Raw genomic sequence first — 25,132 nt, forward strand, 5'->3', positions numbered from 1 at the left:
TACCTACAGAAGTTAAAAACATTGTAATTAGATGTCGATAATTCTGAGTTCTCAGATTACACAACTGTTGTCACATACTAAACTAAAACATAAAGTTAGTCATGATGTCAGGTAAATCAGATTCACTAATTAATTGGCTAAGTCATTCAATCAGCAATGCATTCAGTTCACCAATGAGTTATTTCAAACATTATCATTATTATAGCAATCATAACATGGAAGGTTTTTTCTTTACCTACCAGATGTCAATATCCTCAACAATGTAGCCTGGGCAAAACATTCAAGATTTTTTGTAAGTTCAAGAGAACCTGCTGCAGGCAATTATAAAATTGCCTTCTATAAGAGAAGTTTCTTTCTAGTTCTCGAATGAATGTGTGCTTTGTATTCTGAAATGTGAAGACCCTTAATCCCATCTCATTATCAATATAAATGTCTGACACTATTAAAGACTCTGCTAAATCCACGGCTTTAACAACATCTGATAGCATTAAGCATCACAGATTAGCTACGACCAAGAACAAAAGTTTGTATCTGTTTTCTTCACCTTTGATCAGCTTCAAATGTGCTAACCTTTAATGTCATTGAGTACCACCTCATTATTATATTGACAGAGGGATATATGAGGATCATTTTGTCTTTTCTTTTCAACCTCAAGAACATTCCCTGTGTCAAAAAAACTTTTATATGAGTTTTCTTCAGAACTCCATGTAACAGAAGAATCCTACTTTCAGAAATAGACTTTCAGGAGAGTTAAGAATGTTAGTATAAAAGACCTGTCTAGGGAAAGTCTTGAAACCTTGCAGACCTGAATGATTAAAAGGGGGGGGGGGGGGGGAAGTCTGATTCAGCAGAAATTCAGAAGAAAAGTATTTTGAGTCAAGAAAGTGAGAACCAATAATGTTTTGAACTCCCTCTCCGAGTATAGAAACATCACTAGATACTAACCTGCTATCAGTCTATGTGGAAGACATGCTCATGCTTCTGGTTTTTATTCACTCTGCACTAATTCATGAATAATTCAGCTATTCTCTAAATTTCAGAATGAAAAACCTCCAAAGATTCTGAAACAGCAATATTTTTACCCCACATTTAAAAAATACAGTGTAAATATTGAATTTTACATAAAAATACAAAAATATTTTAATTTAGTATTTCCCATCAAAATAGATTAAAACATGATCTTATGTTTGCATGGACCTGTTACAGTAGGTTTTCCCTGGAGCACCTCATGTTCCCTTTAAATGAGCTTGTATTACCATTAAAAGATAATTATGATCAGTTTGTGATTTCAGAATAATATAAATTTGATTAGAGAATAACCTGCTGTAAAATAGGGCATGAAATTAACTATAGAGAAACTTGTTTGAAACCATTTTAGCATTTTTATTGGATTAGCTCAGTCAAATAGTGATACAAGTGCTCAAGAACAAAGAAAAGAGGAATTCATACCTGTACCATAAGTGGAGATTGTTAGGTACTCTAGTTGGACATTTAATTTATAGTGAAGTTTTGAAATGTAAAGTATATTTTTTGATGAAACAGTTGAATGTTTTTAGGACAGACAGGGACCTTGCTAAGGCCTGAGGGCTTTCAGATATCTACCTGGGCTTGGTTCAATCTCCCACAGAAATAAAGGACGCTTAAGAATATCAACCCTAAGTTTCACGTTTCTAAGTTAGGGTGTGGTTACCTCTTGGGATACGGTCAGTCTTGTGCCAGATTTTCTTCCTTAGTAATTGAAATCCAAAAATTAGACCTCTGAAAGTCTGAGAATCTCTGTGTGTAGATGGGAAAAGAAACCCATCCAACCTTTAAGAAAAATTTTAACTTTGTTTTCATTTTTTAAACAACATTCTTGCTATAGCAGACAAGGATGGAGGAGAAAGACAAGATTTCTTGTGTCCAAGCTAACTCCTGTTTCTATGGATAGAAGAGTATTAATGTGCAATGATGTTCATTGGTCAAGTGAAAACTGTGATTTTTTTTCTTGGAAAAAATTTTAAAGATTAACTGAATGACAGGCATACAGATAGGTCTAAAATGACACGAAACTAATGTGATAAGCTGTCAGAAATAGGAACCTGCTAGGCCAGTAAATAACTTTTCAGGGTGAAAGTATTTGTCCTGATATGATTCAGAATGAGTCAGCAGGACACGAGCTGCAAAACACTGTTACTTGTGGCAAACAGGTTATCTCCTGCTTATACTTCTATCCTTAATTGCTGTGCGGGATATAAATATTCTTTTAAAACATTTAATACATTTAATAGCAGCAGAGTCCCAAAGCAGCCCACTATTGTGCTACTGTATTTTTATTTTAAAACACTCTTATTTAATAGGTTTGTGCCTTCTGAAGTTAAAATAATAAAAAATTTGACAAGTATCAGTGTCCTGTAACTGAGTATGCAGTTATGAGTCTGCAGTATTATGAGAATTGTACCTTCCCCAACCCGCTTATATTACTGTATCATACAGAATACATTGTTCAGTAGGTACACAAATATTTTAATCAGATCTCTCACACAGTGTTGTTGGTTCTGCTCCATAGAATATAGCTCTTTCTTCATTGTAGTTCTGTTATTTTTATATCAAAATTCATCAAATATGCATCTGTTAAACCAGATCTTTAAATATGGGGCTAATTATGATAATGACAATGTTGTGCTGAAGATTTGACTTTTTTCTCTGTGGTGCCACAAAATGTCTATGGCAGACAGCTCATTTAGGTACCATTCCTGAGGAGCACTGGGAATGAGGGAAGAGTGAATACTGGGTGACTAGGTGGAAATAAGATGACTTGTGTTTCTACATTCACTGTCCATTCCAGTCCCTACTCAGGCAGCCTCAGGGAGTGGTTTATGCCAGTGACTGGCCTGAAAGAAGGTCCCAAAAACTTCTGCCAGGTTGGTTGCCAAAAATATCTACCTTTAAAGTCTCAAGAGGACTTTAAAGTAACTTACTCCAGCCTTTTCACAGAAAATCCCTTGGACCAAAGACTAATAATAACCAAACGCATTGCACGTTAGGCAACTGTTCTTTGTGGAGAGTGTGAGGGATGGGATTAGAGAAATCATTCACTAATATGCTGCTTTTAAGTATTTTTAAAAGCAATGGACAAGTTCAAGGTAATGAATGACAATGCAAATGAAAACCTCCTGTCCATGCTACCAAGAATATACTAGATATTCAGAGTGCATGCTGCTTTTTGTTAGGTCTGGACCATACCACAGTGATCCATAAACTTCTGCCTCACAGGCTTTAACCCTGTAAAAAGCCCTATGTAGAAAACCTTTTTAAAAATTCTTTTAATGGAGATCATACTGCACAAACCCCAACCACACAGCAGGACTATCCTACACCCATGCTCCTCACTGACAACAACCAAGGACAGGTCCCACTTAAGCTTAAGAATTGCCATAAAATTTGGTTAGTTACTGCTAGCAGAAAGCAGTAGGTGGAAGTTATTGCTAATTCCTTCTGCTTTGTAGGATATAAACCTATAGGATCCTGTAGGATATATGATTGAACCTCTAGCATAAATCTACAGATGTGTCAAGATCTACTTCACTCCCTCTCCAGTTTTTCATTTCCTTTTCCCTGAAGGCAGAACAACCTTCTAAAGATTTGTATTTTATTTTACTAGCACTACGATCTGATTAAGAAGACTTACACAGGCACAAGTCAGATGTATAAAAGAGAGTTTTACCACAGCATTTCTGAACAGTTTGTGGAAGTAACATCTTTAGGACAGATTGACTCAATGCATCTCATGAAGGGCTTTTTTCTAAACTCCAAGGCTTGCACATGCCCAGTTACAGAACACACTATTCCCATTACAGGGTCTTCATAATGGTTGTGTGTCTTGTTTAACAAGTAAAATTTCCCATTCTACAGAATGAGGTTTCACAATCTCTAAAATATAGAGCTACTACTGTAGCTTTTAGTTGAAATGATTACGTGGAAAATTGCCTTAAATGTTTCCTGGGTGAGGCAAATGAATGATAATTAAATTGATTAAATGGAAATGAGGTTGTGAGGTATTGGCTGCTTTCACATGGATAACTTACTTTGTAAATATATGAAGAATAAATGGTTTCGATGAGAAAAGATTGAGATATTTGTATAAAAGATTTTGACTTTGGAACAGCTCTAACATAGTGACAGTGGATGTAAAAACATCAAGCCGGGGACAAATAATTTTTGCCTAACTCATGTGAATTACATATCAAATTAAATACCAACATGAATTAGGCGAGCATATAGGATTTGGCTAGCTGAAAATAACACTAAAAACCTGTTGTGCCTCCTCTTCTTCACTTGCTCAGAATGAACATTGCTCCTAGACACTGATTCCTGTCAATAGGGTGTAAATGTGGAGTAACTGCACGAATAACTTTGGACTTGCCTTGCTATTGACTGGACATGACTGTCAGTCCCTGACACTGCCCTGAACACGTTTTGTATATTTTAGTGATCTTTGAGTATTTAAAGAGCTTGGAGAAAGAGTCTCCTTTTCTAGGCACGAACAATTCTGTCAGATGAATCATACAAAAATTTGCCTATTAGTAAACCAAATCCATGTGATAAAATGCTTTATAAGACACAGTGTATACTGACATAAATTAACTGTTAATAAAAAGGAGGAAAGTAAATTCAACTTCCCCTGTAAGAACAAGCTGATTATTTCATTGCAAGTTACGCTTTTTGTTTTGTTTCACCAAGTCTATGACAACTGATTGAACAACATTTTGCCCTTAGCTGGTATATTAGGGCTCCTTCAGCTGAACCAAGGGCTATCAAGGAGCAAGCAGAGATGTAGCTTAGGAGCAATGGACGATCTGTCCTCACCTCTAGTATGTCCATTGCTCACATGAGAAGTTTGACAGTGTGCCAATTTTGTGCTGTTCCAGCCACCTTCTTTTCCTATAGGGATCTTTAACCTGGCCAGGTTACAACACTTCTGTGCTGGGTGCTGGAAACAAAAAGGCTGTATCAGACCTCAGAACTGCATACTAAGCTTAAACTGACCTTAAATTTCCAGGTTTGTGAAGGCAGAACAACACTACTGATTGGTAGAAAAGCAGGTGCAACTTAGATTCAGGGTAAACTTATAAATATGTGTTGCATTGTGCAGTTATGTTTGCATGAGAATGTAGCAGTCGCTCAATAGTGCTTATCACTCCGATAAAGCATGTAGAACAGGGAATGACAAATACAGCCTACAATCAAAACTGCAGTGGAAGTCTGGGTGAGAAAAATGCAATGTAGTTATTATGGCTAAAGCTAGGAAGGACATTGGGGCAAATGTCACTATTCACGCAAAAGCATGCAATGGGATCGTTATACATGCATTATGCAGAGTTTTACAGTTCTAGAAGCACAGCTACCCTTGCATGTTATGCTGGGCAGTATTAGAGGTGAAAGGAATATTTACTGAACCACTGACACTGCTATATTATGTTTCATGCATGTCAGCATTGGCCTCAAAAATTCTCACCCCAGCCCTCTACTGATCTGGGCCAGGACACGGGTGGAGTTAAGTGGCTATGTAGTAATGCACTGCAATCAGACACAGATTTGACAAGAGGCTGGAAAATATTTTTCCAGCAATGGGACTGATTAGACATTCACAGCTAGAGCTGAAGCACTGTAGAAATGCAAATAGAGTTGTTCTCTATAATGGCAGCAATTACTGCTTTGCTTCATCCTATAGCTCGATCAAAGCAGAAAGGAAAGGACTGGCATTTCTGTACACTAGAATTGCTCCCTCATTATTTCCATACTCCTATGTTTTTATGTATACTGGACAAGGTACCCAAGAATACACTGCAGAGCAGCCTTTAAGTGATGGAATAATGAGTGATATGGTCTAATAGCTCTTTTCTTGCTCTAATTTCTGTGCCTCCATGATCTGCTCCTTCGTTTCATCGCTTCAAAGATCAGATAAAGATTATATTCCTGAACGAGCAAGACTGAAGAACATTCCCTTCTTGGGAGGACACTGATATAAATTAACTGATATTACATCACTGAGCATTGCCTACTATGAACTACGGTAACTTTTGGTTTTGATATCATACAGCAGCTGTAGCCAAATTTGTTTAACGCACAAACACAGTTTTACAGAGTATTTATTCAGACTTCACTATAAGCTGTAAGTTGCAGAAATCTTTTTTCTTTTTTTTTTTTTTTCTTTAATCTCATATGGACAATTGATTACTCAAAATGCTTGCCAGTAGCAGTTTGTACTGTAGGTTGAACGCCAGTTCATGAGATACCACTCATACCACATTAGAGAAGTCTTTCTTAAATCAGGCTGGGCCTCCACAGATGGGAAAAAAATTTGAGACTACTCACAAAAGTAAAAAGTGCTTCAGAAATAAGTAAACATTAACTGTTTAGGCCATCTGTTGGTATAGCTCCAAGTAACTAAGTTAGTAAGTATTTCTGGAATTTCTTGACAAAACTTTAAAAATTGACCTTAAGATCTCTACTTCTTTTAGGTTGGAGTTCTTGCTATGTTAACTTATATATTATACTTTTTATATTACATTTCAGTTTTTTTTACACATGCACACATGTGGCCTTCTTTTTTCATAGCGATTTCTCCTGTACAATAATCACTGGTCTATGATTTGGAGTACTGAAAGGGTTAGAGATGTTACAGAATTACTCACACTTGTCAAACACCTACTGAAGTCAACAGACGTTTGCGCTGTACAAGGAAATAACGATGACAATGTTTTTTCTAGTATCTGAGTGTACAGTAAAAACCAAACAATATGAAAGACAAGACAGAAGAGCACAGCAGAGCTGTCTGCTGTTAAGCAATAGCACTATCAACAGGAGATCAGGGAATAAATCTTGATCCCACATGATAGATGAGGAAGCCTCATGACTGGAAATGAATGTTAAATACCCGTTCAGTCGCAGAAGCCGCTGCGGGGAGGGGGGGGATCACCAGCGCCCACCGGCACCCCGAGTCCGGTGTGAACTGCGCTTTGCTACCCTCTGCTGTCCAAACCTTACCCAAGCAGCAGTCAGTCACTTCGCCGAGTTCAAACCTTATTTGAAGAAAATGGTGTTTTCTGTGGCGTATAACTAAAGAGTAGGTATCACTATCTTCCAGTAGCCTTTTACTGTGCAAAATGTTACATGAGCTTGGTTCTGGGGTGTTCCCAGCTTCCAGTACAACCCCAGAAAGGAAGTTCTGGATATAATTGTGGTACATTTTCTTTGCTGCATCTTTTTCAAACACTTCAGTTGACTACAGTTGGGATGGGACATGGCATCAAAAGGACAGGCAGGATTCTGCATCAAAGCTTCTGCTTCAGAAGCCAATCTATTGCTACCATGGAGCATAGGACTTTGACCCGGCCTCAGGAGTCCTCTAGGATGGATTGTTCCCAATTTTTCTGCTCTTCCCCATCCTGTTGCAGCTTGAGCCTGAAGAATACCTGAGTCGCGTGTATCCTAGACAGATTGTTCGTACCTGCTTTTGCTGATTGAAAATATTTTCAATCTTAATTTTAGTGCTTGTTAGAACTTATAAAAGATAAAAAACAGATCCAGGAGCTCCATTTACACCCAGTATGCTTGAATCTATTCAGTGGCATAGAAAGCAGAACTGCCTGCAACACCTCTTCAGGAGAAAAAGCACAGATGAAAGGAGGAATCATGGCACTAAGGATTTTACATTTCCATTGCACTTTGATGTTCAGCTCTCACTTCCCTCCCTACCCGAAGCAAGCTAACACCACGGTGTGTGACTACATGCTTCTAAGTGGTTGAATCTGCCTCCAGGCACTCTCCTAGTTTTCCTTGCTAAGTTTGAAAGATCATCTGTCTCCCCAGCATCTGTTCATGAGTGATGACGATCAATGCTAAAGGAAGAGAAAGGGCATCCCAATGGCAATTTTATCAACTGGAAATCATACATGAGGCTTTCAAAATGGGCTAGCAAGAGGAAATTAAGAATAGGTTAGGCTATAATAATCAAGCAGATCAAAGAAGTGAGAGAAAGAGGGAAAGTAACTCAGATGTCTTTTTAGAGGCAGAAAGCCCTGCAGAAAAGGAAGTATGAAGGCACAAATATTTCAGCACAGCATTTTGGCACTGCACCGTTACACATTCCCTTGAGACAGGGGCTTAAATAGTATCACTAGGGAAAGAAGCGAGCATTCCAGCAGGGATATTGGCTGAAAAACACAGCAGTGTTTCCATCCCCAATGTGTTAAAAAAGCCCACCCCCACCCCCCAAAACAAAAAAAAGTGCTCAAACAAGATTTTTATTAAATGACATAGTTTGTATTCTTTGGATTGTTCAGCTTTTAGTTTGCAGTTGGATCATGTTTTCCAGTTTTTCTTCATAATGAGGCATTAAAAATAATTTACTATGAGGTTTTTGAACAACAACAATATCCTCAAATGTGGCACTTTAATTAAAATATCAAAGATAATGAGGTTTGCCAATAAAAGCAGGTTTGATAACACAGAGGTGTGGCACACCTCTGAAGTGTGTTGCTTGGCTTGAGCCATCTGTCCTGGCTGTTAGCAAAGGTTTTTGTCCTTGTAACAGAATGGGGTTAGTTGTTGTTGAAAAGAGATATGTAGGCAGAGCTGGAAGAATTAATTCTTTCAAAGCAGAAGCCACCCAGAGGCCAGTGCCTATTAAACAGAGGAAGAACACAGAGGAGAAATAGTTTTGAACGGTGTGGCTACCGATGTCTTGTTTACAGCCCATGACAAGTTAACCTTACGGTGTGGCATTTTTTTCTTCTCAGCAGAGAAGCCCTTCCTGGGGCTCTTTAATCAGGGGGAATATTATCTGAGAAGCATTGTGGAACTGTTTGTCCTCCATAAAGCATTTGTTGGCGATTATTGGGAAATGTTTTAAACTGCTACCAATGTGCTCTACTGATGTGGAAGCAGCCTGCCTGGATGCTCCACAACTTTCCCAAGTCAACCTAAGGAAAGAACAACCTGGTTTAAAGAATCTATGAGAAAAATTGGAATTTGTCCTTACATTATATTGAACATTTTTACCTTTAGAACCTAATGTCTGTCTCTACCCCGTACTGAAAGCCTATGACCTGACAATTCAGCCAGGGAATGAGGGTGAATACTCTGAAGGAATGAAGCCTGAATAGCCTATGGACCTTGGGTGACCTTTGCCAACTGTCCTGTTAGGCTGTGTTTTCTCCTGGCCAGACCCTAACATGCATGGATGTGTACTTGAACCCTACAGATTTTACAAACAGGCACCTGTTCTTAGGGCAAACACTGAAACCAAAGGTACTCTTCCCTCATAATGAGCTTTCATCACCAGCTGATGACACCTTCCTTGCTACTCTAGTAGCACATTGGTTTGTTATCCTGGCTTTCTTACTCTTTTTACTCTTTCTTTCCTGCTGAATTGCTCCACCAGTAGGGGAAAAGTCTTGCTGCCTTCTTAGCTCCCTGACACAATTAAGAGAAAATAATGCTACTTTACTACATGTCACACATGCTTTCAGCCAGACTGTGCTGTGAGGGACACATGAGGGAGTTGCTTGTGGACACTTGTGGCAGACCTACTCCTAATTATATACATTTCTTGTATTAGTGGGGTACATGAATGGGATCCCCTACTGCCTGTCTGGTAACAACTAATATTGCTCTATAGTAATGTTAATGCATTGCAGGTCAATATGTCATTAATAGATTAATCTATTCTTTCATTCAAAAAAAATATATGTCATCCTTGTCATATATAAGAATTATATAGAACATTCACACCACTGAAGAGACAGTTTTGCGGGGAGAGGAAGGTACTTTATGTTACTTTATGTGTCTTGGCTCACTGGGAAAATATGACAAAATTTATGTGCTTACATTTATCATTAGATCTGAATTTTTGGCAGGTTTAACTACTACCTTCTCTTCCCATTTATTTTTAACTGAGTTGTGTGTTCGTGAATGCACCAGTTTGATAGCCCCAAAGACAGAGAGCATCTGTTTGCCTATAAAGGAAATATATTTACAACATTCACTTCCACAAACTGCTCCCGAAAGAGCGCTTCAGTCACACACTTGAGGGGCTAACAAGAGGATCAGTAATGTAATACCCCTGTCATCTTGCCAAGATTACTAATGAGGCTGCAATTTGCCAGTGAGAGGTTGCAACTGTAATGGGTTTTGCAGTCTATTCCTTTTACTAGAAGGGCATTGTAACAACTCGTTCAGGCCTCTGGGTCACTTCCAATCCTGCAAGCATTCCCATAACTAATGTAATTTTGTTAGTGATGTTCTTAAATCGTGTCACAATTCCAATAACTAAGTCCATACTTAGAAAACTAAGTGAAAACATTTGAGAATCAGGCTGATTATTAACATTCTGACATTTAGGCATATTGGACAACAATTTTAGCTGAAAGACTCCCTCGTATCTATCACATCCCTAGTTTTCTAATAGTAGTTAATCATAATTGTTTCATTTACTGTGCTATTTAGCATCCTTGCATAAATCAGTGTTTGAAGGGTGACGTGTAAAGGATGATGCTTGTTTGTAACTTGTAGTATACCCTGACAACCAGTGCTCAAAGTTGGAGAAAAGAGAAGTGAGTGCCCTGGCTCCTGCAGACTTTGGAAGCTATTCCCATCACACAATGAACAAGAGAGCTGGCACTGGCTCTTCCTGATTTGGAACTGGAGCATTGCCTCACTCCAGTTATCCTGAATCTGGATGCCCTCAAACTAGGCCCACCATGCGGATAGGTGCCCCCCCCCACTAACCTAGAGAAGAGCCCTAAATAGAAACCAGGCATTTGAAAAAAAGTTTTGTTTCGGGTAAAATGAAATGTTTCTTTCCCTCCTTAACATTTTTCTTTAATCATCTAAAAACTAACATAAAATCTGCCTTTGGATCAGCTTGACATTTCTCCTACTTGCCCTCCCCGCTCAGCCATGTGCATGAGTTCACAGGGAGTGCCGAGGAACCCCAAGCTCTGAAGTTTAGCTAGATCTTGCTTTTCTCCCGCCAGCATGACGGCCAGGGCGGGATGCCGCGTAGGACCGGCCGGGGCGCTTACCACTGAGTCACCGCTCCGCCGCTCCCCCCAGCCAGCCAAACAGCGATGGGGAAGGGAGGAGCGGGGCTAAGGCTGCCCCAGCGCTGCATTTAAGCCGTCTCTAGAGGAACAGCACGTTACAGAGGCACTCCCCGCTGCCCGGCGGCCAGGGCAGGCGCAGGCAGAGCGCGGCCGCCACCTGCTGGTGCCGCCGGGGGCTGCCGGGGGCCGCGGCCGGCGCTGAAGCGCGGTGCGGGGGGAGCCTGTGTGAGCCAGCAGCCAGCCCCCGGCGCCTGTGAGCAAGGACTCCCCAGGCAGCCGTCCCACGCACGGAAGCGTGCATTATTTTAATTTCTTCTCACTGCAGTACTGGATGCTATCGTTAAATACTTCCGTTTGCTGTTTCATTGTCTGTATTTTAAAAGTATTTGAGATGTGTTTTTTCTCCTTCTCACATGTGTGGAAAGAAATGCTGATGGCCTGTATCTTTAACACAGAAAAGAGCTTACAAACAGTACAACCACATGTGCTGCATGTTAAACATACGACAAAGTTAAACAGCAAAATGCGACCGTTCAGAGTCTTAATAAAACTGTAAGTAAGGCTCTTGCACGGAATGTCTGACAGGATCAAACACAAATGTTCCTTTTGGCCGCAGCAGAGGGCTGTTGTGGAAAGATGCCAAAACAGGATTGTGATTTGGACACAAAACCAGATCCCGAGTAACCAGCTACATGTGTAAGGCCTCTGGCTCTGGCAGTGCTCTTTGGTGCTGGCCTCTCTGAGGCCATCCTCTCTTCCATGGTACCTCAGTTTTTGAGCCACCTGAATGGTGATGGCAAAAAAGTGCATTTTCAAATACTCGCAGTTCTATGGCAAATGGCGTAGCACAGCCCAGTGATTAGGGCAGGGCATGGGGCTTCAGAGTTGTCTCCTAGCCCTCCCACTGACGCTGTGTGAACAGTCATATCCCTTAACCGGTCAGCATTTTTCCACATCTAAAGTGAGAGCAATATTCTGCTTCCTAGAAATCAAGCTGAACTTGAGAGGTATTTTAATATCTTTGAATGAGGTCTATGTAGCAGTCAGGTTAGCCAGGTCATAATGATACACTATAGCACAGATTGTGGATTTCTGTATAGGCCAGATAAGAGAGCACTAATAGGAAGATTACTGAAAGCTGGTTAAATCAAGTCACTCACCATGGAAGGACTTATGGGTGGAAAACTCACTCTCCTGCTGGGCTCAAAAATTAATGGACATTGATTTGAAATCCAGCTGGCACTTGGTTACCAATGCTGTTCCTCAGAGATGGATACTGAGATGCATTCAAAACTTGACCAGATGAGGCTCAGAGTAACCTGCTCTAACTTTTGAAGTTAGCCTTGTTTTCATCAGGGGATTGGACCTGAAGTCAATTCCACCCTAAATTATTTGATGACTGTGACAAAAGCGTAGTGAAGAGCAATCTCACTCAGAATGTTGTTTGAAGGGAGAGAAACTGAAATCAGTTGTAACCATATCCCGATGAACAACAGAGGGCAACTGCGTAAACCAGATGACATGATTTGCAAGAGGACTGAACAACATTAGATAGGTTCCTCTGCTTTCCTAATCTCATTTTATGATACTTATGTTCCATAGAGATTGCAAGAACACACACTCTTTCCCCTCCCAAAATCAAATAAATAAAGATCATTCTCAGGGAACACATCCAATGTGTTCATGTGCAGTCTCACTTGGATTAAATCAAATAGGTGAATAGAACTCTGAAAATAATCCCTATTCCTCAGCAAAATGAGTCTTTCCTTATTTTCACCGAGTGGGTTGTAAAGATGGGTGAAAGGAAGGTGAACAATTTTAAAAAAATATTTTGTTTTGTGTGTTCAATCTAAGTAATAGCAGTCCTCTCAAACAACATAAGTGGGCTACAAAAAGGCATCAGAAGTACAGTATCTAGGTCAGTCAGTGTGTGTACATGACCTTATACTCTTGTTGCAGAGTTTCACTATTAGTCATTGTTTTTTTTACGAATCAAGTATTTTTTACCAGTGACATCATCCCGCTCAAAATGTGCAGTGTGCACACAAATACCACATAACAGGTCATAGAATCATAGAATCTTTAAGATTGAAAAAGACCTCTAAGATCATCAAGTCCAACCGTCGATAAAAGCACCCATGCTCCCAATAAGGGAGAGGTCAAAAATGAATGGAGATTGTAGTGTTTTAACATTTCAATTTTGCTTGCTGCTAAGCTTCAGAGAGTGGTTAGCTGGGGAGAGGTGATGGTGCAAAGAGCAAGCAAGTGCCCAATCAGTCTACTACAGAAATGAAAGTGATTTTTCCTTTTTATGGTATGGAGCTGGCTATGAGCAGAGGCTAATTAGCATTTAAAGAGCCATCTTCATGTATAAAGTCCTTGCTGCAGCAGGAAGTGAAATAATCCTAGCCAGTTTTCTTCAGTAAGACTTTTTTACTGCAGACTCCGTATTACAAAAAAAGGTGAGGAGAAAGAAAAACTGCCTGGGAAGCTAATTGTTGGGTATGGGGACTAAGATAATTGAATCAAAAGAAAAAGTGGTAGAAACGTTGAAAGTACAAAATGTCTGAAAGGAATGGATGAGGGGCAGAATTTGTTCTGCTGTAATCTATGTTATTTATAGCATCACAGAATTGTAGACTAACAATTCCAACTCAAACGAGAGTGCTCAGGGTTTTAGTCACTTAGGTCTTGAAAACCTCCAAGGATGGAGATTGCACAGCATCTCTGGACAACCTCTTCCAATGCTGGACTGTCCTCATGGTGAAAAAGTTTTTGCTTCTATCAAGTTAGACCATTTTTAAATTACAATTTATGTCTGTCAATTTTTCCTCCCACCATGCACTGCAGCACAAAGCCTGGCTTTGTCTTCTTGATAACCTCTCCTCGAAGCCTCTCTTACCTAGGCTAAACAAGCTCAGTTTCTTCAGCTTCTTCTTATCAGGCAAACATCCCAGGCCCTGTCCATCTTGGTGGCCATTCACTGAACTTGCCACAGTTTATCAACATGGCCAAATGTACGCAGTATGGAGTAAAATGTAACAGAGTTTCTTCCCAGACAGAAGTATTAAGAGGAGAGCCAAGACTAGGGAAACACCTTAGATGGTTCATTGTCATTTTAATACTCAGAAACAACTAGGAGCTGAAGAAAACCACTATAAATTATTTTAATGTCATCTGTCTCTCACTATGGAGAATCTGACTATCTGATCAGATCAGCTTTTGTAGGTTCTGTCTCCACTGAGTGTAGCATCTATCCCAGAGCCATCACGAAATCTGGTGTGTTTACGAAACATTTCAGCCTAATTGCAGTTGTGCTCCATAAAAGATTTATCAGATGTAAGTGTACTATTTGATCACCCAGCTCAGAAGAGGGATATGTAAAATGGTGGTGTGTGGGTGAACGAAGCATCCTCTCAGTTGGCTTATTATGAAATTTTCAAGGTAACAGGTAGGAGATCTTTGTCACCCTCTCCCTTTCTGCTCCAAGTCAAGCACACCAATGAGTTACTGCCTGTACACTTCCAAATGTTGGTCAGCATTTTATCTGGCTAACAATAATCTGGTCAGTTCGAAGAGACTGAAGGTAGCAGGCAGCTCCATGCTACTGAAGTGGAATAGGATTTTCCTCCTCTGTTTTAAATTTCTGTTACCCCTTTCACCCTGGAGCAGCTCAAAACATTTTGCAACCAATTCACAAATTCCTGTGTACGTGACAGAGGTCATGTCAATGCTCATCTCAATTCAGAAGGAAGCATAACATGGCTCACTACCTAGCAAAGCCATACAGTTATGTATGGCCTGGAGCAATGCATAACATGGGCTGAAGTAGAGATATCTTCCTCAGTCATATGTCTTGTGTGCAAGTTTCTCATGCAGTGTGGAAGAATATCTGTAGGAGATGGAAAAAGAACAGATACACCAGAGTCAGTATACTTCCTTCTCCTTCTGCTTTCATCTCCTCTGTAGCCTGGAATTGTTCTGGGAAGAGGGTATGCACTGCTGAGAATAGCAGTGGACTGTCAGGATATGGGGCCAGGAGCGATGCGTATTTTCCATTTCACCAGCTCTATAAAGATGTTTTCCCTGAAAGTTAATTTAGAGACTGCGAGAGTAGTCTTGCAAACTTGAGACTTGCAAATGATGCTGCAGCCAAGGAAGCTGGGTTGCACAGGTGTACGGGTGGTCTATAGCCAGAGAAATAGGGGATGGCAGTCTTTGGAGACCACACTGGGTGTCAGTTCTTCAAGGATCCATGAAAATCAGGGAAGACGACGTTAGAAGATCTATCCAAAAGTATTCATTCCTGCAGTAAAAGACTTCAACTTCCAAGGCAACTGGGAAGAAACTTTTTAAAAAAACCTCAAAGACAAACAAACAAGAAACCCCCAAACAAACTCTTCCCTCCATTGGGAGCTTTCTTCTTGCGAAATATGTGGACTCGAGTGATTTTCCTATTTTGCAACAAATGCCATTTGCACCTTTTTCTGAAGAGTGCATGATTTAATTTTTTTGTTGGATTCCTGGAGAAGCTACTGGGTATCAAATACCACATTAAACATCCTTTTGATTTTAGATGAGTCTGCTGGTATTTCAGGTTCTGTTTGTCTCTGCAGTCCCACACCTTTAGTGTTCCATATAATGCAATTCTTTTAATATCCTTAGTATGCTGAGGGGTTCTTCTGGAAGATACAAATAATTACACCCTGCTGTTCACCACATCTGTTTATGAGAAGAAAAATGGTGTTTTCTGCATGATCAGCTATGCTGCAGTAAACAATGTCAGATGTTTATTGCGAAATAGCTACAAATTCTGACTGAACTTGCAGCAACACACACACTTGAATGCATCACAGTACTCTTGGAAGAACTTCTAGCTCTCTGTGGGTGTTAGTGGTCTGGGAAACACTATTTTATATCAGTGTCCTGATGTAACACAGCTTCTTATCCATAAGTTGACAAGTCATGCAAATTAAAGGCTTTTTTTACTGCTTTATAACTTAGAACTTCTAGAACTCTCTGTCTACGAGAAAGCCTCTTCCCTTTTTTAGTCCCTTTGCAATATTCCTACACCCAGATATCGTAGCGGGTGTGTATTTTCAAGCTTCTCTAAACTCGTACTTTACTAACCCATTTTGGATTCACCAAATACCTTTAAACAAAAGCGATAAGCCCGAACTACCCCTTGCAACTGCAGCTGTGAGTTGCACTTTGCAACTCCACAGACTGCTACAGAATTATTTTAGATTCGGAGTGCACAAAGAATCAAAGCTGCTGCACTGGGGCACCGAGCTGCACATTAACAACTAAACACACCAATTCTTTTCCTGCTGGGGCTCAGTGTTAGGTTGCTTTCCTTGGAGAACTCTGGAAAGACTTAGCTTGATTTTTCACCTAAATCATGACTGTTGAGTTTCCTCAAGTCAATGCAAAAATGGTGCAATACTGCCTCAGGACTGAAGGAAAATGCCCGCGTTCAGTCCGAGATGAAACACAGCCAAAACACCCGAAAAAGGTACTAACACAGGTACGATACTCTTAAAAAACTTATACTACATTCAAATGAATGTCTGTTTACTAATTTTGTCTTTATTTCCAGTCACAGGCTGAATATCTAGCTTTGAAAGATTAATAGAAATTATTAAATGCAGACATCTGAGGTTCAGGGGGTTTTGTCACTGGGGAGGGCAAATGGTCTATATATAATTTTTCCCTCTTTCTCCCGGTTAACCTCTACAGCACCAAGATACTTTAACACTCCCCCTCACCAGTTCCTGTTTGTACCAAAATAAAGCTTTTATTCTTGCTGGTGGGGAGGTTAAGCATTTGCTACTTACAGGTGGCGTGTGGAGGAAAGATGGATTTGTTGGGGTTTTTGCGTCATTTGGTGGGAACATGCAGTAGAAAACAATATTTTATTTAGAAAAAAATTACTTCTTTCCTTGTACATTAACTAATTGTGAATTAATAAAAAAAAGATCATCTGGGAAGGCGAGAGCTTAGGTAGTGTAGCAGCAGATATTTGCTTGTAAAGATATTTGCTTAGTTTATGGAGAGCTCTGTAACAGAGATATTTTTTTCTGTTACCCTTAACCTGGCCCCATTTTTCCTTGCAGACACAGTTTCCAAAATCCAGAAGAATCCCATAGCACTGTACAGTACATTCAAGCCAAACAACATTTGGTTTTGCTCTGCTGAAGCACATAGCTACAAGTGTTTAGTTTCCAAGTTGTAAAGTCTATCCATAGCCCTCAGATGAGAAAGAATAGTCCGATTATAAGCTCAATACTGTTTCACATCAGCAGACCCAATTCGTATATTCCATTAAGCTTCAGTCAGAAAGTAATACAGAACACATCCATAACCTAACTAAACATCCATCTAGCAATTGCCAAACTACTGAAATATTTATGAAAATAAAAAAACCCCACAACCCAATTTTTAAAAAAATCCCCAGAGTCATGCAGTGCTCAGTCAACATAAACTATTGGAAGCTGAACCTCTCAGGCGTGCACTGACGAATGCTTAATGAGAGATGGAACGTGTGCGTACTGAGAATATGTCGATACATCAGTATATCAATAGTCCTGTTTCATGTTACTATGAGGGCAGAGCAAGCTACTTGTTGAGAAGAAGGTTGTAAAATAAGCTAACTTTTCAGGAGGAAATGAATATACCACACACACACAAGTCACACTTTTTCTTTGTTTTGAGACCGTTTTCTACTGAAAATGATTAATTGTAAATAGTGTGTTAAATGGTATGCCAGTGGAAGGAATTTGTCTCCTAATCTTTAAAAGTATGTTTGGATGGGTATACTGATGAGAAAACGAAATGTTTGGCTGTATAGTTATGTCAGGGTGCATCACACCCATGTAAACTGTGTAAAAAAAAGTTGAACATTTCTTGCTACTGCTGCTTTTTAGCAACACTGTTATTAATTCAGCCCATCCCTTCCTCCCTTAGGAGGCACAAAGAGGGACTGTTAAAAGTGTGCAGTTAAGAGTGAAGAAAAAACATTTTCACCTGATGACGGAATCTCCATACCACAGACATTTGAATGGAAAATGTCTACTTTCATAGAAAGGTTATGATGGAAATCCCAATCGCATGCCTTTTTTTTCCTCAAAAATATCTGGAGTGGTAATTGATATTTCTTGATATTTCTTTCCTTCTTTCTTATAAATTTATATTTATATATGTGTATGTGTGTCTATAGACACAAAAAATTGTTCTGGTTTAAAAAACACATTTAAGATTCAGTGTTTGGAAGAAAGAATTTAGAAAATATTATATTATATTATAATATCAGTTTTTAGTGATCATATGCAACAAGCATTTGAATATTCATTTGTGGAATGGTGAGGAATGGCAAGGGAAAGGATTCTTGACTGCCTGTGATAAAACAAGTATTATGACTTATTCCTTACACTTCAATTTAAATGTCAGAAGAGACTTTGTCCAAACTGTTAGTCACTGTAGTTAAACGCAGATGCACAGAAGAAATATTTTGATTCTCTGTGTGGTTTTTTTTTTTAAATTAGAAGTTTACTTTTAGGCACTGATTACTGTGAAACAACCTGATAGGCTTATTCTAAAGCAAGCATCCATGCCCTAACAGACTTGTACTGGAATGAATCAGGTCAAAATAACCAACTTTGGCTCTAGCTGGAATATGGGAAGTGCTACCTCTCCAGCCAAAGAAAGCTATGCAAACGGAGTAGCTAATATAAACACCTACACCTTTCCCCTTATAACAGTGATGATCTTGGAATGACTCTTCCTAACACCAGTATTATCAGCTGTTTGTATTTCATAACTTCACCGTCTTGAAACTACAATTACTCTGCTTTCTTCTGATCCAAACCCTATTTTTTATTCAGCTTTATTCAAGCAAAATTCTCACTGCAGCCACAAAGTTGGATCAAACTTGGCCTAAGATATCTGCAAATACGTTTGCTATTTGAGTTGCACACTCAGAGAACTTTAAATTCCAGAAAAATCAGGCCTTGCCAAACATACTAGGCAGGCTGGAAAAATATGAGTTAGTGACTGCAAACATGCTGCATTCTGAATATCTAAAATGTGGTTTTGGCATTGCAATTTGAGAGAACCCAAGTGAAACCGAATCAAAAGTCACAGATAAGGCCAATTTTATGAAGTCAGTGCTCCTGTGCACAGGCATCTTGGCCCTGTCTGGCACTGAGAATGCTGATCTAAGAAGTCAAGATGGTTTCAAATGGGGGAAAAAAATGCAAATCTTTCCACTCCCCCTGCCACTCAGTACTTCATATGTTGCTTTGATAGGTTGTTACCATTATGCCAAGATTTTTCCAAATACTTGAGCAGTCATCCATTATCAAAATTGAAAATATCTATCACAGGAATCAATTCTGGAAGATGCATCCCATCAGATGGCAGATTTTGTTAAAAATAAAACCTAAGGGAAGAGAACACTATTCCTTGTAGACGCTAAAGTGAGGCCCTTCTCCCTGCTTCTTCCTAAAAGATTAAAAAAAAAAAAAAGCAAGCAGGAGCAGACATTTGTTTAATTTTTCCACAGCCCAGTTTTCATGGGCTCGCTGAGCAGCATCAGCTCAGTGCTGCTTCAACTTACAGTCAGTCATCAATATACAACTAATATCCAGATACATATTGGAAAAATGGAATAAGCCTGTGCAGCAGTCATGCAGGAGCATGACTGGCTAGGTAGCTATGTGCAGAAAACCCCTGGAGTCTTGGGGGATATCAAGCTGAGCATGAGTCAGAAGTGGACTTCATAATTGCAGCTGTGAAGGCTAACTGCAAACCAGGTTGTGTTCATGGAAGGGTAGTAAGTCAAGAGAAGTGATTAGTCTCTTCTTCTTGGCACTTGTGAGGTGGCATCTGGAATAATGTGTCCAGTTTTGGATCCCCAGTACAAAAAAGACTGATAGGAGACAGTCCAGCAGAGAACTACCAAGATAGTTAGGGGTCTGATAGGCATGATGTGTGAGAAGAAACAAAGGGCTGAGTTATTTCACACTGGAGAAAAGCAGCTTGGCTTTCTCTTGTAGCTAGGAGGGGAGTTAACGGCTGTCTTCAACTAAGAGGTGGTTGTAGAGGAGATGGAGCAACCTTCTGAGGGATGCGTAGTGAAAGGATGGGAGGCAACAGTTACAGAGTAAAGCAAGGGAAATTCCAATTGGATATACAGAAAAACAATCTTTATGGTGAGGGCAGTTAAGACTGGAACAGGTTTCCCAGCCAGCCAGTGGAACTTGCATTCATGGAGATATTCAAAACTCAGCTGGACAGAGCCATAAGGAAGTGGATTTAAATTTGAAGCCAGTCATGCATTTATTAGGAGGTTGGACTGCAGACATCCAGACATTGCTTCCAACCTAAATTATTCTCTGAGTCTGTGAAACTCAGGTAGTCTGCTACAGCAAGAGACTGCCCACCTGTATCAGAGAAGGTCTCGGAGACACTTAACCCTTGTGATTTTTCTTAACGGTAAAGAGCTGTCTCACTGATCATTCCACACTATTCTTCAGGAGATGGGAAGCTGGAACCACTGGCAGAGAAAAGATCTGTTGAGAGAGTGGATCTTACATGATCTTTTATCATGCAAACCCAGAGTCAGCAGACTTTGTTCACCATGAAGGGGACAACTTAGTCAATATGGCTTGGAGTGGGGGAATTTCTCCTTTCCCTCATGTGATCTCTCTGTATGGATCCTTGCTAGTCAGTCTTGGTGCAAAGGGCGCAATTTGGCCTAGCTGGAAGAGCTTGGGAATTACTGTAACTTGCATGTGTGTTGAGCGGCTGAGGACAGTATTACAGCTAACATGGGCAGGCATTCCTTAGAGCAGTATTTAGTTGAAAGCAATTCTGTTTCAGCACTGCCTTCACTTAAAAAAAACCCCAATCCCTCTTACCCCTCCTTCCCCTGCCCTCAGTGGGAATATCTGATTATAGCCTTTTCACTCAAATTCCACACAGTCCCTCTTTTTTGATGCCAGGAGACAGCATTTCACACAAAAGCAAAGATTTACAAAGAGGAGACAGGCACCATTGTATCAGTGTGTTCCATGGCAACTTTTTAGCACTCTAAGAGTTTGCAACAATTCAGATTATGTTCCTGTTCTTTATTAATGTTATTTCCCAGCTGTTTCTGGTTTACAAAGAGAGGTCTGGTCCTTCTTTGTTACAGGCTGTACCCTGTCACTACAGCAAGCCCCACAGGAGGAGTTCACAATGGGGTGCTTAGTAACTCAGGCAGGAAGAGCACAGTCCCAATAAGAGGCTGCAGATACAGAGTCTAAGCCTACGTATATCCATGTACTGTACGTGTATATGTGTTGTGCATGTATAATAAAAAGTGAGCACAAGTTTAATGATACCTATGCACAAAATATTTGTCTACAGCAATGCAATGTAGAAGTACCTCAGGGTTCTGTCCTTTCTTTTCTAACAACTATAGCTCTTCATCCCTTCTCTCTTTGGACTGTTTTTGCTTTTAGGACTTACTTTTAGTTCCCTTTAGTAAAGTTTTTAGACCATCTTTCTTCTTCATGCACTCATTATCTCACTGTTATCCTGATGTGTACATTATGTGAACATGCTTCACATTCGTATAAGCCCTATTCTGAATATATTACTGCCTTCTGTGCAATGATTTCAGTGGGGGTTGTGGGTTTGTGTGGAACACAGTACAAGGCCCAGTCCTGCTCAGTGCTTACTCCTCTACCTCAGGGTTTCCTTTGGATCTTTATCCCTCACAATGGGCTTCAACTTTGAATTGCTAGTAGGAACTTTCTGTAGTAGATTCTACCTGCATTTATTCTGTTTTAGATAAAGTAACATGCATACAGGAATGACAGTTTTTGGAGTTTAGGCTAAACTCAATATATTATGTTTCTTTTAACAAGCTTATCAAAGCTGCCTTGGCATTTTCCATTTACAAAGGGCAATGACACATGTCAGAGCTCATAAACCAAATGCACTTTTAAGAGCATCACTGGGCTGGACAGCTCTGCTGCTTTTCTGCAGTCTCACAGAGCTATTGGCAATTGGTTCACAGGACAGAAATATTCTATGGCTAAAGCAAGTGAGATGAAGCACAGGAAGAGTCCTAATGAGATCCAGAACCACTCTTACCTCAGTGATGTGCTAGCATTCAGCTCAAACTGTTATCAGGATGTAGATTTTTTACTGACTTTACAATTCCAACCTTAGGGGTGTTATTTGCCATATAAATAAGTATGAAAAGAAGCAGCTGCAAGAGCTAGGGTCATACGGAGGTGTATATTACTGCAAATAAAGATGGGGGAGAAATATGAGTGGTGTAGCTGTCCAAGCTGTGATCTTCATGGATCTATGAGCAGGCATTGACCCCCCCAAGTGACAATGCTGTCATACTGATATTTGCCTTTCACGTGGATAAGTGCTTTTGGAGCTCTATTGCAAGCTGTAGGCCTCACAAAGAAATGAATAGAGAGGTTTAAATGTAGGGACATCAACCAGCCAGGCAGAAAATTGTTCTGATTGTTTAATTATGTCATTTTTGTGGAATCCTGTATATTCTGTGTCTAAAACTCTATGCCTGTTCCCATTAGAAAAGAAGGATCACCAAGACCCAGAGCATTCTGCCTCACATCCTTCTCCAAAGGAGAACAAGCAATAGGAGAGGCAAGAGGATGAGGTGCCATTTCTCAAGGAAAGCAAAACTTCAGGAAGAAAAGCAAGATTAAGCTTTTCCCCTCCAATAAGTGAGACACATGGCACACTGTGTCCTGGAGCTACAGTTTGTGTCTGGAGCTACAGTTTGTGTCTGAAATTGAAGGTATCCTTTCTCCTTAGCCCATAGATGTTCAGCAGTTTTTCTGATGTGAAGGGGAAACAGCCACACAGAGAGCTTACACTCCTTTGTATTTCAGCACAGAAGGTGATCATACTTTGAATGTTGCTTTTCATTGTGGAGTCTAAAATTTCCTGACGTTTGGAGTGACCATAGCTTGCAGAACATTTAATAGCCACAGAGCCTCAGGTACATTATGCTTACTAAGCTACTTGATTATTAGGAATCTAGGGTGTCAAGATAGATACAGTGACATACTCATAAAAGAATAGTTTTAAAAGAATTGAACTCTAAGTTATAGGTCATTTATGCATTTTACTTTTATCAAAATGACATTAAAGGAGAAAGTTCCATCTCCTAATAATGCCAGCAAGGAGTTTACACCTTGATGCAGCACATACATCTTTACTTAAAGGTCCATTAAAAAGAAAGGGAAAAGACAGAAATAAAAAATTAATTGCTTCTATAATTTGAAAGTGCTGTTCATAGCTACAGAATATTGACCAGTTTTAAATTCAAGCACTCTTACAAAACCTGAAGTGTTTTCATAAATTTTTCCCTATCATGCAGAGATCTAAACGGTACATTTCAGAGTTCTACAGCCCAGGACCTCAAGTAAGTCCTACAAGATGCTGTGTGCTTCCTAGTCTAAAACTTGAACACCAGAAAGTTCTGTGACTTTTCCCCATTTTGACTCTGCACAATCCCAGCAAGACCAAGGCCTCTCAGTGAGACTTACTCACTTACATGCAGCACTGCTCCATCACCTCCACAGACCATACAGACTCAGGTAGCTCAGCTGTCTCTGCACCACTCCTAGCACAGAAATGCTAGATGGGATGTTTAATGATGTTAAGGTTAAACTGTGAACAGTTCATTGCTTTTCTCAGTTAAGTATCTGTGCAGGCACAGATACCCACTCACTGCAGAATCCAACTCTGGTCATTTGTTTTCACCTGCTTCAGGAATTTTCCCAGCACATGAGAGCTGAAGTGTCTGTGTGGTATTCATAAATATTGTGAAACACATGCACTTTTAAGATCCAAAAGGATTTTTAAATGGTTTGTTTAATTTTGATTGAGCTAACCAAAAAGACAAACAAAAGTTTCACATCATGCCAACCTGGAAATATATAATCCATTTCTGACTAGCAAATCTTTCCTTTAATTAGGCAAATTTTGAAACAAAATTAGAAACTTTTCACTAAGGAGGTATGGAAATAAACCAGGACTTTTTGCCCCTCTGCTTTTTTCCCTTCCTCTTTTTTGCAAAAGCCATTTAGTCATGTCCAGGCTAAATTCACACATAGTTCCAGACTGAGGCTTTTCATGTAATTTTCAACTAAAAAGTTTCACTTAGCCTTTGAAATTACTCCAGTTATTTTACATATATGCCACTAGGCATCTGTTCCTCCCCCTTTTGAGATTTAAAGTCCCTCCTTTTCTGTTAGAGATCTGCTTTCCTCTAGAAGCAATTCTGATTAGAAGCATGGAATTACAACCGAGAAAATGGTTCTATTTCTCAGGAGAGATGGTTAAAGCTACAGGGTTGTAGAAAGCAGTTCATGCTTACATCAGTCACAGACCAGAAATGAAGGACACAACGTCCTGAATACCCCAGACAGTTCATAATATCCAAGAGTTTTGCCTTTTCCATCTCAGCATTCCCTGATAAGGTATTACTTTATCTGTTACACAAGTTGTGAAGTATATTGACCATGCAGGGTCTGCAATGCTTTTTACGTTTCAGTTTTTAATTCAAAGAAATACCGAGCACTACTAGTGACTTCAGCAATAATAGCAGAAGGTGTTCACTTACCCTATGACAATGCAGGAGACGGCAGTTCCCAAAAAGGCATAGGTTAAAATGGATCCTAAGTTACGAAAAAAATGTCTCTGGGGAGGAAAGTTTGAAAAAAAGTCCTTTGTAATACAGTCAATAAAAAAGCATTCAGACCAAGCTGAAACACTGCATCTAGAAATGCCATTTGTTACAAACCATATCTCAAATATAAGATGAAACAATATAGGCTACATCAGTTATTTTGGAAAATACAATTTAAGATGATTAATTTTTTGCCTGGTGGAATGCCATTGAAATTCCCTCTTTTATGTATCTGGCCAAATGCTTCAGGATCATAACAGAAGTTCACATTGAAAGTATCTGATGCAAACAGTATCATAACCCCATCCTTTGAACA

The 25,132-nt window shown here is 39.7% G+C and overlaps 1 protein-coding gene across 1 annotated transcript in view; it reads right to left on the bottom strand.

Annotated features, from left to right (window-relative positions):
* The window catches only part of SLC9A9 (solute carrier family 9 member A9), a 214,479-nt gene that overhangs the window by 176,665 nt on the left and 12,682 nt on the right, over nt 1-25,132 (bottom strand). Inside the window, exon 4 of the mRNA XM_054835998.1 lies at nt 24,751-24,827. Coding sequence (XP_054691973.1) covers nt 24,751-24,827 — 77 coding nt within the window. The remainder of the gene's footprint in view (nt 1-24,750; nt 24,828-25,132) is intronic.

The sequence above is a fragment of the Grus americana genome, chromosome 9, assembly GCF_028858705.1.
Source record: "Grus americana isolate bGruAme1 chromosome 9, bGruAme1.mat, whole genome shotgun sequence".
NCBI classification, from domain to species: domain Eukaryota; kingdom Metazoa; phylum Chordata; class Aves; order Gruiformes; family Gruidae; genus Grus; species Grus americana.